Source organism: Pseudophryne corroboree, chromosome 6, assembly GCF_028390025.1.
Source record: "Pseudophryne corroboree isolate aPseCor3 chromosome 6, aPseCor3.hap2, whole genome shotgun sequence".
Taxonomy (NCBI): domain Eukaryota; kingdom Metazoa; phylum Chordata; class Amphibia; order Anura; family Myobatrachidae; genus Pseudophryne; species Pseudophryne corroboree.
The window spans coordinates 663,565,538-663,583,445 of NC_086449.1; the positions used below are offsets into that span (position 1 = coordinate 663,565,538).

The 17,908-nt window shown below is 42.5% G+C and overlaps 1 protein-coding gene across 1 annotated transcript in view; it reads left to right on the forward strand.

Annotated features, from left to right (window-relative positions):
* LOC134933200 (A disintegrin and metalloproteinase with thrombospondin motifs 2-like) overlaps positions 1–17,908 on the forward strand; it is a 968,191-nt gene that overhangs the window by 588,251 nt on the left and 362,032 nt on the right. Inside the window, exons 6-7 of the mRNA XM_063928241.1 lie at positions 11,005–11,161; positions 16,860–16,965. Of these exons, the coding sequence (XP_063784311.1) occupies positions 11,005–11,161; positions 16,860–16,965 (263 nt within the window). The remainder of the gene's footprint in view (positions 1–11,004; positions 11,162–16,859; positions 16,966–17,908) is intronic.

Consider the following 17,908-nt stretch of genomic DNA (forward strand, 5'->3'; position numbering starts at 1 on the left):
CCGTCGAGGACCCTTGGCCTCTACCACTAAGAAGAGATCTTCTTCAACAAGGACCGTTCGTCTACCCGGACTTACGGCAACTTCATTTGATGGCATGGAGGGTGAGCGGAACATCCTAGCTCACAAGGGCCTTTCCAAAAAGGTTATTGCTACCATGGTTCAGGCCAGGAAACATGTGACGTCAAAACACTATCATCATATCTGGAAAATATATATGTCTGGTGCGAGGAATACATGTATCACCCTGCAACGTTCCACTCAGGACGTTCGTTACGTTTCCTGTAGGCTGGTGTGGATAAGGGCTTATGTCTGGGTTCTGTTATGGTCCATATTTCAGCTCTCTCCATTTTCTTCCAAAAGAAATTGGCACGGTTACCAGAAGTTCAGATCTTCTTGCAAGGAGTACTCCACATACAACCTCCTTTTGTGCCACCTACAGCACCCTGGGATTTGAATGTGGTGTTGGAATTTCTACAGTCATTCTGTTTTGAACCTCTGATGACGGTGGAAGACGGTGATGTTACTGGCCCTAGCCTCTGCTAGACGTGTCTCAGAATTGGGAGCCTTATCGTGTAAAAGTCCATATTTGGTCTTTTACGAGGACAGAGCGAAGCTCAGGACTAGACAGCAGTTCCTGCTGAAGGTTGTCTCTGCATTTCACCTGAATCAACTTATTGTGGTTCTGACGCTTCTGCTCCTCTGGAGGCATTGGATGCTGTGCGAGCCTTGAAGATCTATGTCAAGCGGATGGCTCGGCTCAGAAAGATGGATTCCTTGTTCGTGCTCTATGATGCTCGAAAGCAATCCCTTGCTCATTGGCTTAGGCTTGCTATCCAACATGCCTATGTGTCAGCAGCCTTACCTGTTCCTAAGTCTCTGAAGGCCCATTCTACAAGATCGGTGGGCTCTTCCTGGGCGGCTGCCCATGGAGTCTTGGCCTTGCAACTATGCCGAGCTGCTACCTGGTCGGGGAAGAATATTTTTGTGAAGTTCTGCAAGTTTGATAACCTGGCCAAAGTGGATACCCAGTTTGGGCAGGCGGTACTGCAGAAGTCTCCGCACGTTCCTGAGCGTTCTGGAAGCCATGGGACGTTCCCATCATACTAAGTCTCCCCAATATCCCTTATGGATGCTAGAGAAAATATGATTTTCTCATACGTCCTCAGGAGCCATGGGCACTTTAAGACTTTTCAAGGGTGTGAACTGGCTCCTCCCTCTATGCCCCTCCTCCAAACCTCAGTTTTAGAAATGTGCCCAGGCAGACTGGATGCACTACAGAGGAGCTCTACTGAGTTTCTCTGAGAAGACTTATGTTAGGTTTTTTATTTTCAGGGAGAACTGCTGGCAACAGTCTCCCTACTTCGTGGGACTTAGGGGGCAGAAGTAGGAACCAAATTCCTAAAGCGTTTCATGGCTCTGCTTCTGGCTGACAGGACACCATTAGCTCCTGAAGGGAACTGAACGCTAGCCGTGTCTAGATGCTCACTCCCACAGCCTGCTGTCACCCCCTCACAGAGCCAGAAGTCAGAAGACAGGTGAGTGTTAGAAGACAGATCTTCAATCAAGAAAGTGACGGCTAAAGGTACAGCGCGGCTGGTGGGAGCGCAGCGCTCCATGTTGCCCACACATACATAGGAACTGCAGGGTGCAGGGCACGGGGCGCCCTGGGCAGCATGAAACCTATGGAAACTGGCATAAATAAGGGGCATAAGTTGCTGAGGCACAGTCCTACCCCCGCCAGTATAAAAAATTACCTCATAAAAGCTGAGGAGAAACACGCCACTGAAGAGTGGAGCTTCCTCAGTCAGCCAGCACACTGCTCAGCGCCATTTTATCTTTCTCCTCAGGCTGCAGAGACCACGCTGGTCCTCCTCCACTACTGAACAAGTATCAGGGTGCAAAACAGGGGGGGGGGCACAGTGAATTTGGTGCTATATAATTGTGTGATTAGAATTATAAAAGCGCTGCATGTCAGTGGGCATTTTGTGTTCACAGGCATTGTGTTACTGGCGCTGGGTTGTGAACTGGCAAATCCTATCTGTGTCCCTCTGACAGATTTTACTGTGGATCTGTCCCCTATAAGTCCCGGAGTGTCTGTGGTGTGGTTGTGCACGTTTGTGACATGTCTGTGGCAGGGAACTCTTCCTCTGTGGGAGACATGTGAGAGACACAGAAGTGTAATAGGACACCAAGAGCCTGACTGGGTGAAAGGTTACATGATAGTGTGAATCATATCAGTAAGAGGTTGGACTGAATCTCATACAGAAAACTGAATATAATCTGTTGAAGATGTGATTTTTAATAGTTCTGCCTTTCATCCACAGGGACCCCTCTGGGTTGCATAGAAACTGATACCGACACAGACGCTGATTCCTGTGTTGACACTAGTGATTCCAGGGGAATAGGTCCTAAGTTAGTAAAAAGCATTCAAAACATGTTTTAGCTATAAAGGAGGTGTTAGATGTTTCGAATCCCCCTCTTTTACCACAAGGAGAGGGTTTACTTTAGTAAAGAAGTAATGTAATTTTCCCTCCACCTCAGGAGTTGAACAGTCTCTTTGAGGGAGTCTGATTTAACCTAAAAAGAAAGTTCAGATTCCCAAAGGAATTCAGGCCGCTTACCTTTTACCAAAAGGTGGGAGTCACCTGGCATTTTAGACAAGGCCCTGTCATAAAACAGAAAAGGTGTTTCTCCCTGCACCTGGGATGGCTTCACTTAAGGAGCCGACAGACCGCAAGTGAGTGAGGTGATCTATTGATGTGGCCAATGGGACACTACTCAGGCCTACCATTCTCTGTGCGTGGGTGAGTAGTGCTATTGAAAAGTGGTCAGAAAACTTGTCATTAGACATTGACAATAGATGGAGACGAGAAAGTCCTAATGTTAGGTCATATCAAAGACACTGCTGCGTACATACTAGAAACCATGAAATATATTGGTCTCTTGGGATCAAGAACCGCTACCATGGCAGTATCGGCTCGGAGGGCGTTGTGGATTCGCCAGTCTGATGCAGATTCCAAAAGAAATATGGAGGCTCTCCCGTATTAAGGTGAGGCCTTGTTTGGTGATGGGTTGGATGCGTTAGTCTCGGCGGCTACCGCAGGTAAGTCAACATTCTTGCCTTATGCTCGGGTGGGAGCACGTCTGAAACTTTTCAGCCAAATCTGGATTCGATCTGGCCTGGACCCATGGGTCTTACAAATAGTGTCCCATGGGTACAAACTAGAGTTTCAAGATGTGCCCCCATGATGATTTTTCAAATCGACCTTGCCAGCTTCTCTTCCAGGAAGAGAGGCAGTAACACCGGCAATTAAAAAATTATGTCGGGATCAGGTCATTGTCCTGGTACCCTTGTCACAGCAAGGAGAAGGTTTTTATTCAAGCCTCTTCGTAGTTCCGAAGCCGGACGGCTCGGTCAGACCGATTTTCAAACCTGAAAAATCTGAATCTCTACCTGGAAAGGTTCAAGTTCAAGATGGAATCCCTGTGGGTAGTGATTTCCAGTCTGGAGGAGGGGGACTTGATGGTGTCAGTAGACATAAAGGATGCTTACTTGCATGTTCCCATTTATCCTCCTCGCCAAGCTTATCTGAGATTCGCAGTACAGAATTGCCATTACCAGTTCCAGACGTTGCCGTTCGGACTCTCCACGGCACCGAGGGTATTCACCAAGGTGATGGCGGAGATGATAGTCCTCCTTCGTCAAAAAGGAGTCAATATAATTCCTTATCTGGACGATCTCCTGATAAAAGCGAGATCCAGGGAACAGTTGGTGCAGAACATCGCACTCTCACTGTCAATACTCCAACAACACGGTTGGATTATGAATTTTCCAAAGTCGCAGTTTGAACCGACGGCAAGATTGTCCTTTTAGGGATGATTCTGGACACAGAAGTATGGAGAGTATTTCTTCCAGTGGAAAAAGCTCTGGAAATCCAGAAAATGGTCAAACAAATATTCAATCAATGCATTCGGTTGTTGGGGAAAATAGTAGCGGCCTACGAGGCCATACAGTTTGGCCGATTTCATGCCAGAGTATTCCAGTGGGACCTGTTGGACAAGTGGTCCGGATCCCACCTACACATGCACCAGAAAATAATCCTGTCCACAAAGTCAGGATTTCATTCCTGTGGTGGCTACACAGTTCTCACCTACTAGAGGGACGCAGGTTTGGGATTCACGACTGGGTCCTAATAACCATGGATGCAAGTCTCCGATGCTGGGGAGCTGTCACACAGGGGGAAAGCTTCCAAGGAAAATGGTCAAGTCGGGAAGCCTGCCTTCACATAAACGTTCTGGAATTGAGAGCCATTTACAACGGCCTTCTACAAACGGTACATCTTCTTCAAGATCATCCCATGCAGATCCAGTCGGACAATGTAACAGCAGTCGCGTGCATAAACAGGCAAGGCGCAACGAAAAGCAGAGCGGCAATGGCAGAGGTGACAAGGATTCTCCTCTGGGCAGAAAGACATGTTAGAGCTCTGTCAGCAATTTTCATTCCTGGAGTGGACAACTGGGAAGCAGACACGATCTCCATCCAGGAGAGTCTCCACCAAGAAGTCTTCACAGAGGTTACAAGTCTTTGGGGAGTTCCTCAAGTAGACATGATGGCATCTCGTCTAAACAAGAAGCTTCAGAGATATTGTTCCAGGTCGAGAGACCCTCAAGCAATAGCAATGGATGCACTGGTGACCCAGTGGGTGTTTTGGTCGGTATATGTTTTCCCTCCACTTCCATTGATTCCAAAAGTTCTCAAAATAAGAAGAAGAACAAGAGTTTGAGCAATCTTCATTGCCCCAGACTGGCCAAGGAGGGCTTGGTATCCAGATCTTCAGGAGTTGCTCATAGAAGAACCTCGGCCTCTTCCTCCTCGAGTGGACCTATTACAGCAGGGGCCGTGTGTGTATCAAGACTTTCTGCGGCTACGTTTGACGGCATGACTGTTGAGCGTCGGATCCTAACCCGAAAGGGTATTCCCAAGGAAGTCATCCCCACTCTTATTCAGGCCAGGAAAGGAGTAACGTCTAAACATTACCACCGTATTTGGAGAAAATACGTGTCTTGGTGTGAATCCAAGAAGGCTCCTGCGGAAGAGTTTGAGTTGGGACGTTTTCTCCATTTTCTGCAGGCTGGTGTGGATGCGAGCCTTAGATTGGGGTCAATCAAGGTCCAGATTTCGGCCTTATCAGTTTTCTTTCAAAAACAATTGGCCTCCTTTCCAGAGGTTTAGATGTTCGTGAAAGGGGTTCTGCACATCCAGCCTCCATTTGTGCCTCCAGTGGCACCATTGGACATTAATGTGGTGTTGCAGTTCCTTCAGTCAGATTGGTTTGAACCTCTGCAGGAGATAGAATTGAAGTTTCTCACTTGGAAAGTGGTGAGTTGGGGGTCTTGTCTCACAAGAGCCTTTACCTGATCTTCCATGAAGATAGGACAGAGTTAAGAACTCGTCAGCAATTTCTTCCAAAGGTGGTGTCGTCCTTCCACATAAACCAACCTATTGTGGTGCCAGTAGCTACTGACACTTTCACTGCGTCACAGTCTCTAGATGTGGTTAGATCTTTGAAGATTTATGTCGGAAGAACAGCTCAGTTACGGAAAACAGAGGCTCTATTTGTCCTGTATGCTCCAAGCAAGATTGGGTGTCCTGCTTCTAAGCAGACTATTGCGCGCTGGATCAGAGGGACAATTCAGCACGCTCATTCTACGGCAGGCTTGCCGGTACTGAAGTCGGTGAAGGCCCATTCTACTAGGAAAGTGGGCTCATCCTGGGTGGCTGCCCGGGGTGTCTCGGCTTTACAATTTTGCCGAGCAGCTACTTGGTCAGGGTCAAACACATTTGCTAAATTTTATAAGGTTGACACTTTGGCCAATGAGGACTTCAAGTTTGGTCAATCGGTGCTGCAGGGTCATCCGCACTCTCCCGCCCGTACTGGAGCTTTGGTATAACCCCATGGTACTGAAGTGGACCCCAGCATCTTCTAGGATGTATGAGAAAATTGGATTTTAATACCTACCGGTAAATTTTTTTCTCCTAGTCCGTAGAGGATGCTGGGCACCCGACCCAGTGCGTACTTTACCTGCAGTTTGTTCTTTATAGTTACACAAGTTGTGTTTCATTTGTTTTCAGCATGTTGCTGTAAATAGTTCATGCCTGTTGGCGTGTGTCATGTTGCATGCCATGTTGTGCGGCATGGTTGAGGTGTGAGCTAGTATGAATCTCACCATTAGTATAAAAGTAAATCCTTTCCTCGAAATGTCCGTCTCCCTGGGCACAGTTTTAATAACTGAGGTCTGGAGGAGGGGCATAGAGGGAGGAGCCAGTTCACACCCTTGAAAGTCTTAAAGTGCCCATGTCTCCTGCGGATCCCGTCTATACCCCATGGTCCTTTTGGAGTCCTCAGCATCCTCTACGGACTAGGAGAAAAGGATTTACCGGTAGGTATTAAAATCCTATTTTAATTACCTACTGGTAAATCCTTTTCTCGTAGTCCATAAAGGATGTTGGGCTCCCGCCTCAGTGCGTTGACTTTTCTGCAAGTTCTCTTTACTGTGGTTACTTGTTCAGCTGTTGCTGGTTGTTGTATGTTAGTGGTTTGCTGGTGTATAAATCTCACCACTCATTTTTATTATGTTCTTTCTCTCATATACTGTATGTCCTTTCTCCTTCGGGCACTGTTTTGCCTATAATTGCCTGTGAGAGGGGGCATAGAGGGGAGGAGCCAGCACACCCAGTGAATAAATTTAAAGTGCATCGGCTCCTTTGGACCCCGTCTATACCCATTGTACTAAATCTCCTCAATATCCCTTATGGCCTACGAGAAAAGGATTTATCGGTAGGTAATTAAAATTGTTTTTTTTCCAACTTTCACATCGCTAAAGGCGGGTCGCTCCTGGGACTTCTACATTGAGTCCTTCCTGAGTGTGAACCGCTTCAGACACCTTTCAGACTGACAGCACCAACCTGGCATATTGCTAGATTGATGACGTGTGCGGAGGTGGCAACTCATCAGATCATATACAAGTATCGCCTGACCCTATAGCACTGCCTCTCTCTATAGTGTGAACAGATTCCAGGTCACATCAACCCGGCAACCCATTCACACTGCACTTCAACGCGGTAATATCCCTGCTTTATTCCTGGGTTGAAATACCAGGTCAGTCGACCTGGGAAATTGTAACATATCCCCTTCACACCGCACGTCAACCCGGCAATGACCCTCATTCCGAGTTGTTCGCTCGCAAGCTGCTTTTAGCAGCATTGCACACGCTAAGCCGCCGCCTACTGGGAGTGAATCTTCGCTTAGCAGAATTGCGAACGAAAGATTCTCAAAATTGCGAATAGAAATTTCTTAGCAGTTTCTGAGTAGCTCGACACTTACTCTGCCACTGCGATCAGTTCAGTCAGTTTCGTTCCTGGTTTGACGTCACAAACACACCCAGTGTTCGCCCAGACACTCCCCCGTTTCTCCAGCCACTCCCGCGTTTTTCCCAGAAACGGCAGCGTTTTTTCACACACACCCATAAAACGGACAGTTTCCGCCCAGAAACACCCGCTTCCTGTCAATCACACTCCGATCACCAGAACGAAGAAAATTCCTTGTAATGCCGTGAGTAAAATACCTAACTGTTGAGTAAAATAACTAAGCGCATGCGCTCTGCGAACATTGCGCATGCGCAGTAAGCGACTAATCGCAAAATAGAGAAAATCGGCAACGAGCGAACAACTCGGAATGAGGGCCAATATACAGGGTTATTTGTGCAATGTGAAAGAGGTATTACTATCTCACAAAGTGTAATTTCCAAATAGTATATGGAGATTGATGAAGAATCTAAATTCCAACGTATCCTGAACTTTGTCCATTTCCCAGTATTTTTTTATGTTTTTTGTAGTGTATGAGTGGGTCATTTCTTCCCCCTCAAATGTGATTATCAAGTAGAAATATATAGCTAAAATGTAACTTTATATTTGGACTACAAGAAGTCAAGCAAGTTCCATATATAGCGCACACACACACACACACACACACACACACACACACACACACACACACACACACACACACACACACACACACACGTACGTGTGTGTGTGTATGTATATATATATATGTGTGTGTATTTATATTGTTTTATAAGTTAACTTGGGTCTAAGGCACCTCTGTCCATCTATAATTAAACCACTGCGGTAGCAAATCTGCCACTCCAGTACTAGTAATCTTATTACCAACTACAGCAGGGGTGGCCAACCAGTCAGAAACAAAGAGCCCAAAAATCTTGTTAGTCACGTCAAAGAGCCGACATCAAGCCACAGGCGCACATGCAAAAATGGGGTGTGGCCTTGTGCCTGCTAGGCCACACCGCTGGTATAAAATACATTTAAAAAGCCAGATCCACATAAAATACATTTTTAAAGCCAGATCCAACATAAAATACATTTAAAAAGCCACTTCCACATACCCTACTGTGTCACCTCAGCCAGCTACCTCATGTGTCACTCCTGCTAGCACACTCCTACAGTATGTCACTACAGCCAGCTCCCCCATGAGTCACTCCTGCCAGCACTCTCCTGTGTCACTCCTGCCAGGACCCTCATGTGTCACTACAGCCCTCCGAAAATACACCTCATGCCATTGCAGCAGCCCCTTATGTGTCCCCTGTTTGCCAATCGGTGTCTCACCTCTAGTATCTGGCTTTCTCAGTTCTCAGTTTCCGTAGTGCTGCTGCGTGTCTGGCTGGAGTGCAGCAGTTTCCGGATCTGTTGTGGTCACGTGACTTTGAGTGTCCGGAGCCACATTTGAATAAAGCAAGAGCCACATGAGGCTCAAGAGCCACAGGTTGGCCACCACTGAACTACAGAGTTGGTAGACTCTATATGGGGCGCTGTGTTCATTAGTTTTCTGCATTTTATTTCTGACTGAAATTTACCTCTGCTTAAAGCACAGATTCCGCAGACTTTAAGCTGATACATTAACATAGTAATTTTATACAAAAGTAATATCCATATGCTTTACATTTTCTATTCTTCTGAATTGGGACACAAAACTCTCAGAGTGCCATCTGCTGATATAAAAATGTATTGCAGGGAATTTCCATGTTACGCTTTTGAAAACACAATTGGATCAAATCTATCAAAGGCTGGGTATTCAGATACATTTGCAGTCACTGGATATGACCACACATCTCTGATTTCTCTGCTTAAACTTCCAAATGTATTAGCCAGCAGTTTGGAGGGGAAAAATACAAATTACTGGTAATGTGCAGCTATTTCAAACTCCTTAATTAGCTGCGGTTTAAGCCAAACCACAACCTTACTATGGGCCCTGCACCTAGTGATGCTGTAGCATTGACCCCCTAATGGTACCCCTGCAGCTGAATAAATATAATTCATGCCCCTAAAATGTAATAAATATTAACTATGCTTTCTTTATAATAAGGAGTCTAAAGTGTGTCTGATTAGTATTTTTATAAATATTATTTGTTCCCCGTTAGTTTATTCTCCTATAAAATATTATCTGTGCACCTTACATATTATATGTGTGACCTTAGAATATTATTAAATATCTTTGTATTCCCTTAAAAACTTAATACAGGTTGAATATCCCATATCCAAATATTCCGAAATACGTAATATTCCAGAATACAGAATTTTTTGAGTGAGACTGAGATAGTTAAACCTTTGTTTTCTGATGGCTCAATGTACGCAAACTTTGTTTAATACATAAAGTATTAAATGACCTTCAGGCTGTGTGTATAAGGTATATATGAAACATAAATGAATTGTGTGAATGTACACACACTTTGTTTAATGCACAAAGTTATTAAAAATATTGTCTACATTACCTTCAGGCTGTGTGTATAAGGTGTATATGAAACATAAATGCATTCTGTGCTTAGACTTAGGTCCCATCGCCATGATATCTCATTATGGTATGCAATTATTCCAAAATACGGAAAAATCCGATATCCAAAATACTTCTGGTCCCAAGCATTTTGTATATGGGATACTCAACCTGTATATTATCTGTGACCCCTTTGTTTTTTCAATTATTATATTAATATTTAAGTTTCACTCCATATTGTACGTAGCATAGTGACTATAATAGTTTTCTTTCTTCATCTTCTCTTGATCCAACGTCATTTATTGGATTAAAGGAAAACTGCATTAGAAGCGAACTGACCTGCTAAATTTGAATGCTTAACACAAATTAGTTAACCTACTTTATTGATAGGCAGCCAAACATATGCACTATAGTACCCAAACATTTATCCCCCACCGATGCGAAGTGGGCCAGCCTGTTCTGGAACGGGAGGAATTTCTATTAAACCTTTTATTATAGCAAAATGACAGGTTAGATAGCCGAAACCATAATTCTTTGAGATCTCTCCAGTCACTGTCATCACTTTTGATTGCTACATTTTTATTATAGCTGTTATTTGTATTTGTTTCTTGTAAATGGTTAAGATGGTGTTTTGCATTGTTGGCTTTGAAAATTTGTGCTTGTCCTGGGATTTTCTGACATTTTTCTTGCAGGTTGAGTGTTGTATCTGGACAGTCCATTTCACTGAGGCTGTATGTTCTTGCAATGCAATGTTCAAATTTCACCTTAATTTCCCCATTCTGCATAATTGTCATATTTACACAATGAAGAGAGCTGGGATGACAACAGTCAGTTGTCACTCTGATGTCTTATGTGATTTGGATTTGACTTGACCAATCTGAATGAAATTTTGCAGACAAATGCGGATTGAGAACATTTTTTTCATTGTACGGTTTTGATACTTTCACTTATCTCTAGTTAGGGTATATTGGGTTGGTTTGTGATTGCAGGATAGAATCTGCTCCCAAGGCCTTCACTCCAGTTCGAAATAAGATAATTCTAATTTTTATGTCATTTTGATTTTTAGAGATGGCAAGAATCACATTTTCTTAAAAAAAACACTTTTTTTATCCTTGTATCTGAAACCATATAATGCATATTTATTGTTTTTCTTTTGTAGTCCTCCAGTTTAATTGAAGTTGGAAATCCTTCACAAAGTTTAGAAAATGTGTGCCGCTGGGCTTATTTACAACAGAAGCCAGATACTGGACATGCTGAATACCATGATCATGCAATATTTCTCACAAGGCAAGAGTTTGGTCCCACTGGTATGCAAGGTAAATATATAATTGCAATGTAGCAATTTACACAAAATATGCAGCCAATTTTTTTCCATATCCGTTTCATCCCGTGAGGTGGTATAACATAGTGATCCCCATAACACGGACCACACTAGAGAGGTTTGGCTTTGTAGGCCACTATCATGCATACAGTATAGCAGAAATAGCAAAAAAGAAAAAGAATAACAACTACTGTACTTGTTAATTCTTTTCTAATTAATTTTAGAAGTAAAGATAACATTTCAATCATTTCTAGAAAAATTCAATGTTGTGGCTCAATACAACTTTCTATTATATAATAAGCAGGGTCACCCGGTGTTGCGTGGGTCCGATTTGTAATGTGTCGCAGTTGTTTTCTATATTAGAAAGTTATTTGGTAAATAGACCAAAAATGCTATTTAGAAAATATGCAAAAGCTATGATTAGTGAAATAAAAATGACAGGTTAACTAGACAAACTTTTATTTCAGTAAAATTAAATTACGTTTTATTGCGACTATGATTTAATAATTAACTAAATAAGTATCTCTTTGTAGATCCTTCCTTCTCTCTCAAATATAATCCTCTGTGTGTCTCCTACCACTGTAACTGTAAAATCTCACTGCTTATAAATTGCTTCCATAGGTTACCAGGAGTAACTATACCCCTGGATAGCTATAGATTTATAAGGTATTGCCCAGAAAATGAGCATACAATCACATCATATTCTAGTCAAAAGTTTTTATTTAGAATGTAAAAGTTCCCATTATTGTCCTTACTATTTCACAATAGTAATTTTATTCTTTCTACCACCACCAGGTAGATTGCTAGAAATAGGTCAAGACTATTTTATGAGTTTAATGTTAGACATTGATGATGATGAAGTGTCTGGATAAATACAGTGGCACTGGTTGCATCACCGTCTATGTAGAATATAAATGAGGAAAACACCTGTAACACACTCAGCTTGTGTATCTTTGAGCCAAACAGGTGAAAAAGCTTTACATATGCTTGGGTTTCCCTGCAACCAATTTAGAAAAAGAGGAAATAAACCTCAAATAAAGGCTGTGTTAAATAATGCAAAGTCAAATTTAATAACTTCACATAATACCATGGTCCACGGGTCATGACCTGGCAGGCTCCTTTAACAAAATATTTGCTGAAGAGTCAAAGGCTACTTAGTATCTCTCTTCTTCTGTTATCCCCAGCAAAGCTTTAGCAATGACAATCTGCAATCAACAAATTCCATCCTGTGATTGATAATTGCATTGACTAATTCTGCCGCCAATTAAAAGTTGTGAACTAAATTGAGTACTAGTACTGTATTACAAAAATAGGCCCATTGCCATCTACCAGGTTTTGTTGGTGGCTCTCAACAGAATTGCCCCAGTTGTTTGACTTTGTGTTATCTCATATCCTACTGCTGGCTACCAAAAGACGGTCTCCTGCTCCTTTATTGAAAGTGCATGTCGGCAATATAGTAAATGAACATTTAGTTGCATATTCACACAAGGTATTAAGATCCTCGTCACATGTACGTTCTCAAAACCACCATTAATTTTTGGAATTAATAGTTTAATATTTACTTGGTCTGTGTTTTCCATTTTTTTTTTTTTTATTCGGTACCTGTTCCTTAAGTGCTGTAGGTTGTGATGCCATTTCATTGTGGCACACCTGGAAAACAAGCATCCACTCTCCCACTCAGTACCAAGGCTACTGTACCTTCTGCTGTCATAGCAAGTTGCACAGTCCTCAATAGAGATGAAAAGAGACATTGGTTTGAGCTTAAGGTTGCTTTGCTAAAGCATGGCGCTCATTATTGAAATGAATGCCAGATATATGTTTGCAAACAGGATATAAGTGACACCTAAACATAGTCTGATGATATGGGCTTTCTCTCTGCTCCCTTCATGCATATACTTTCAGGCTGTCCTGCTTCTTCCTATAGTCGTAGGGCAAAGCACACTGCTGCTGCAGCATTATGTACTTTTTGGCAGTTGACCATTGATGTCACAATGGCAGTAAATTCAAATCAGGCTAGCCCAGTAGATCTCAAACGTTTTTGAATCACGGTGCTCTAGCATATCAGAATTGTTTTCACGGCACTCCTGGGCCAAAGGTTTAGAAAGAAATATTAAATTAACTAAATTGTGTTTAAATGTCATCCTTAGGTTCAGTTATGTGGTGGGGGACAAGATTTGCTTCTCTTTGTCCACATATTTTATGATTAGCAGCCACAAGCACTGGTTATGCCGGCAGTCAGCATGCCGATGCTGGAATCCCGAACGCTAACAATGCCGCCAGATGGAATGCCGACCCAAATGGTCTATTTCCACTCGTGAGTGTCCATGACACCCAGAGTGTGGGAATAGAACTTCTTGCAAGCGTAGTGACGACCGAGCCCGCTGGTGGCGAGCGTAGCAAGCGTCCTGAGGCACTCCAGGGTGCCACTGCGCAAAGTTTAAGAACCACTGGGATAACCTATTTAAATCCCACTCTGGCACCAGACAGTTTCCAAAGTATTAGCTTCACAGCTTGCTCCAGACTGACCTGCACTTTACTGTATCCCATGACATTGGCAAGACTGCTTTGTTTACCAACTTTGGACAACGTTCCACCATGCCACGAATCATTAGACTACACTTCTGTTCTAGGTAGCACAAATCTTAGCTGATAATATTCATTTTCATGAGCATTAGTTGTGACAATCAAGCTCTCCCACCTGTTCTTTCAATTCCAGATTCCCATAATTTGAAATGTTTTAATTTTGTGAACTATCTAAGCTAATATCTTTCAAAAATATCGTAACTTCAGACAAGACATTGGGGGTCATTCCGAGTTGATCGCTTGCTAGCAGTTTTTAGCAGCCGTGCAAACACATAGTCGCCGCCCGCGGGGGAGTGTATTTTTTCGCTTTGCAGGAGTGTGAACGCCTGTGCAGCAGTGCGCCTGCAAACACATTTTGTGCAAAACAAGACCTGCCCTGTAGTTACTTATCCTGTGCGATGATTGCTGCGACGAATGACACTGTAATGACGTCGGATACCCGCCCAGCAAACGCCCGGCCATGCCTGCATTTTTCCAAACACTCCCAGAAAACGGTCAGTTGACACCCAGAAACGTCCTCTTCCTGTCAGTCTCCTTGCAATCGGCTGTGCGACTGAAAGCGTTGCTAGAACCTGTGCAAAACCACAATGCTCTTTGTACCCATATGTCACATGTGCATTGCGGTGCATACGCATGCGCAGATTAGCCATTTTTTTAACTGATCGCTAAGCAGCGAACAAAAGCAGCTAGCAATCAACTCGGAATGACCCCCTTTGTCTCTTAGAAGTATACATCTGGAATGCCCGTTCTCTTGGAAAAAGTGACCAGGTCTACTACAGAACTGGTTCCACACAGAACAAAAAAATTGCAGATGCACAATCTATGATACTGAGCACTGCTAATCAGAAAAATTGTAATAAACACTGTAACCTAACATATAGCAAAATGGAGGTTCTAATCATAATTTTTGGCCCAAAAATATGGGTCCACCAACCAATGAGCAGGTGAACTCATTTGGTGGGTCCCTAACACTAAGGTTCAGGTCCAGGGCTACGGACCACCAGATGAGGTCACCCGGTCGTTGGTTAAGACCCTCCATTTTGTCGATTGCGGAGTGGTTGGTATTTATAAAACAAGACTTCTTACAAAATATTTCCCTCAAAGAAAAATACAAGTAAACTATTGGATAAAAAAATGTGTAATATTATTAGAAAATATGTAAAGATCTACTAATACGGGTGGTGCACCCTCTCCAACAAGATGGTAGTATCACGACTTCTATTGCCCAGACAGCTCTAGTTCTTAAACAATTTTATGCAGATCTCTATTCAACCACAACCCTTAATAATGCTAATGCTTATCAGTTTTGGGGTGGGTTAGCTATACCTTAAGTTTCAGAATCTCATGGTAATTTGTTAACTGCCCCTATTACTGAATTATTGCTTTTTCATGCTATTGCTGGTCTTAAAATGAAAAAAGCACATCAGAATTTTATAAGCTCCTATCCTCATGGTTAACCCCAACACTTACAACAGTTTGCAACAATTTTAGATATGAGGGACATTCCCAAATATTACAGTTCTGACATTCTTAATGTCCTCCCGAAGTCTGGCATAGACCTGTCTCTTCTTGGATCCTATAGTCCAATGTCTCTACTTAATGTAAATGACTACGTTATTAGCTGACTAAAACATGTTTTCCATCTATCATACGCCAGAACCAGACAGGTTTCTTAATGGGTAGGTCTTCGGCTGTAAATATGAGAAGACTGTAGATCTTCGGTTGTAAATATGAGAAGAATGCTATCAGTGGTTCAGGAGTCCCAGTGTGCCAGGTCTGTTACCCCAAAGGCTATTTTATCTTTAGATGCCATAAAGGCTTTTGGCATGATATACTGGGATCACATATAATGTTGAGATTCTGGTTCCCTTTGAAATTTCTTGTTTTCGGATAACATATACTAATCAAGCCACTCAAATTTTATGTAATGGTCTTCTTTCAGATCATTTTTAAATAAACAGAGGTACGAGGCAGGCACGTGCGTACACATTGCGGCATAGATGGGCGTGGCTACCTTTTGTATTTCTGTATGCCTTCATGTTTTAAGGATACAACTATTTCTGGATGATCTCATGTAATTAGGATACTTTTGGTAGATTATATTTATTACCATCATAATTTTAGTGCCCCCTAAAACTGTTTCTTTGTTTGGGGCGGCCGGAAACCTAGATTCAAGCATAGCCACTTATTTAGAAGAAAGTCACAAGGTGGCCAAAAGCTGCCTATGATTTCAACATACTATCAAGCCACAGTTCTACATATGATTTATAACATTTTATACGAGTCCTGAAAATGAACATGCTGTATACTAATCCCACAATATGTTGCCAAATGTAGCATACTGTATATACAGTATGTTTCAATTAGTGATATATTTGCCCAAATGTGGCATGACTCTGTATGAAACTGAAACCAAAACACAACTAGTTTGGTGGCAGTTTCTGTTTGATTCAGTATGATATCCCGATGGATGGGATTTCAGCAGTCAGAATACCAACAGCGGCATCCTGACCATCAGAATCCAGACAGCCCCCCAGTAAGAACCTTAATCCTCCATTGTTCCCTACCCTAACCCTCCTTTGTGGGTGCCTAAACCTAACCCTGCTTGGTGATGCCTAACCCTAACCCTCCCCGCTTGGTGCCTAACCTCTAATCCTCCCTCCCCGGTACCTAACCAAATCCTTTCCGTCTCTGCATCCTAACCTTAACAACCCGTCAAGTGCCTAAACCTAACCTCCCACCCCCCAATGTAAGAACGATCAGGATTTCTAGTGTCGGTACTTTGATGTCGTCATCCTTAGCTCCGTCGGGATTCAGACGCCGGTTTTACAGCATCCTTTCGGATTCCGGCGTCGGTATTTCAACCAGCGGGATCCTGTCCATCGGGATTAACTGCATCCCTTTCTGTTTCTGTTATTTTGTCTCAGTCTGTTTTCTTTGCCAATGCAGCCTTATATTCTGCTTAAAGTAAAATTTTGTGTAAGTTGTTGCATTGGTAATAATGTTCTACAACAGAGTGGTAAAAATGAAAGACATTTTATTTAATATCTACATTTATTTTAAATATATATAAAAAATGTATTGTTATTTTTCTGCTTCTTTTTCTTTAGGCTATGCTCCCGTTACAGGAATGTGCCACCCAGTGAGAAGCTGCACACTAAATCATGAGGATGGATTCTCTTCAGCTTTTGTAGTAGCTCATGAAACCGGTCATGTGTGAGTAGGCAACTTAAAGCTTTATCAACCTTACTAAAAGTAGTTCATTTGCTTGTAACATGTTGTATTAATAAGAAATGTCAGCAATAATGTGTTTTGGTTTTTTTTTTTTTAGCAATTTTAAAATCTTGACAATCTGCTGAAACCACTGTATAATCCATAACTGAATTTCCAGTCACTGAACCATGGAAACTTGGGATATGTCCATGCCAACTCATTATGTCCTTGGCAAGTAATTTTCATCCAGTGCTTTTAGCAATAGGAATAAACTCCACAGCAGTAGTTAATGTCATTTATTTGCACCTCTAGAAAAAATAATAGAGATTTCTGACCTGGTTAAATGTTAGTTAATATGATTGTGCATAAGACACTGAAATCAAGGATTGCTGGCAGTACTCCCCTAAGAGTTTGGCGATCAGACTCAAGAGTGAGAAAGCACTAAGGGCACTCCGGCTCAGGTCTTATGACTATATCAGTATATCAATTTTTTTTAATTATATTACAGTTTTTAGGTCACTAATTAAAATAATTTACAAGTTCATAATCAAATGATTCTCTTCTGAGGTGTGTAGCTCCACAAAATATATTTAATTCCTACTGACCACAGTCCAGCCAACTATTGGGGATAGCTGTTAGAAACATTTTAGAGTGTCTGTTAGGGTTACAGTACCACCAATTGTAAAGTATATGCAGTTTCCTTAAGTCAGGTAGATATGGAGTTAGTGGCATTTCCATCCCAGAGCTTTTCCCAGGACATAATCTCTCATTCCTGTTCATGATGGCTCTGGAAATCCAGGTTAACATTTATATATTGTGTAAAAAAACGTCACGGCCCTAGGGGATGCTGCTAAAGTCAGTCCCCGTATTCTTCCTGTCAGACCGCTTGTAAGGGTCTGGCGTGCTTTGGCAGTCCGGCAGCATGCTGTTCACATTGCCGAGTAGT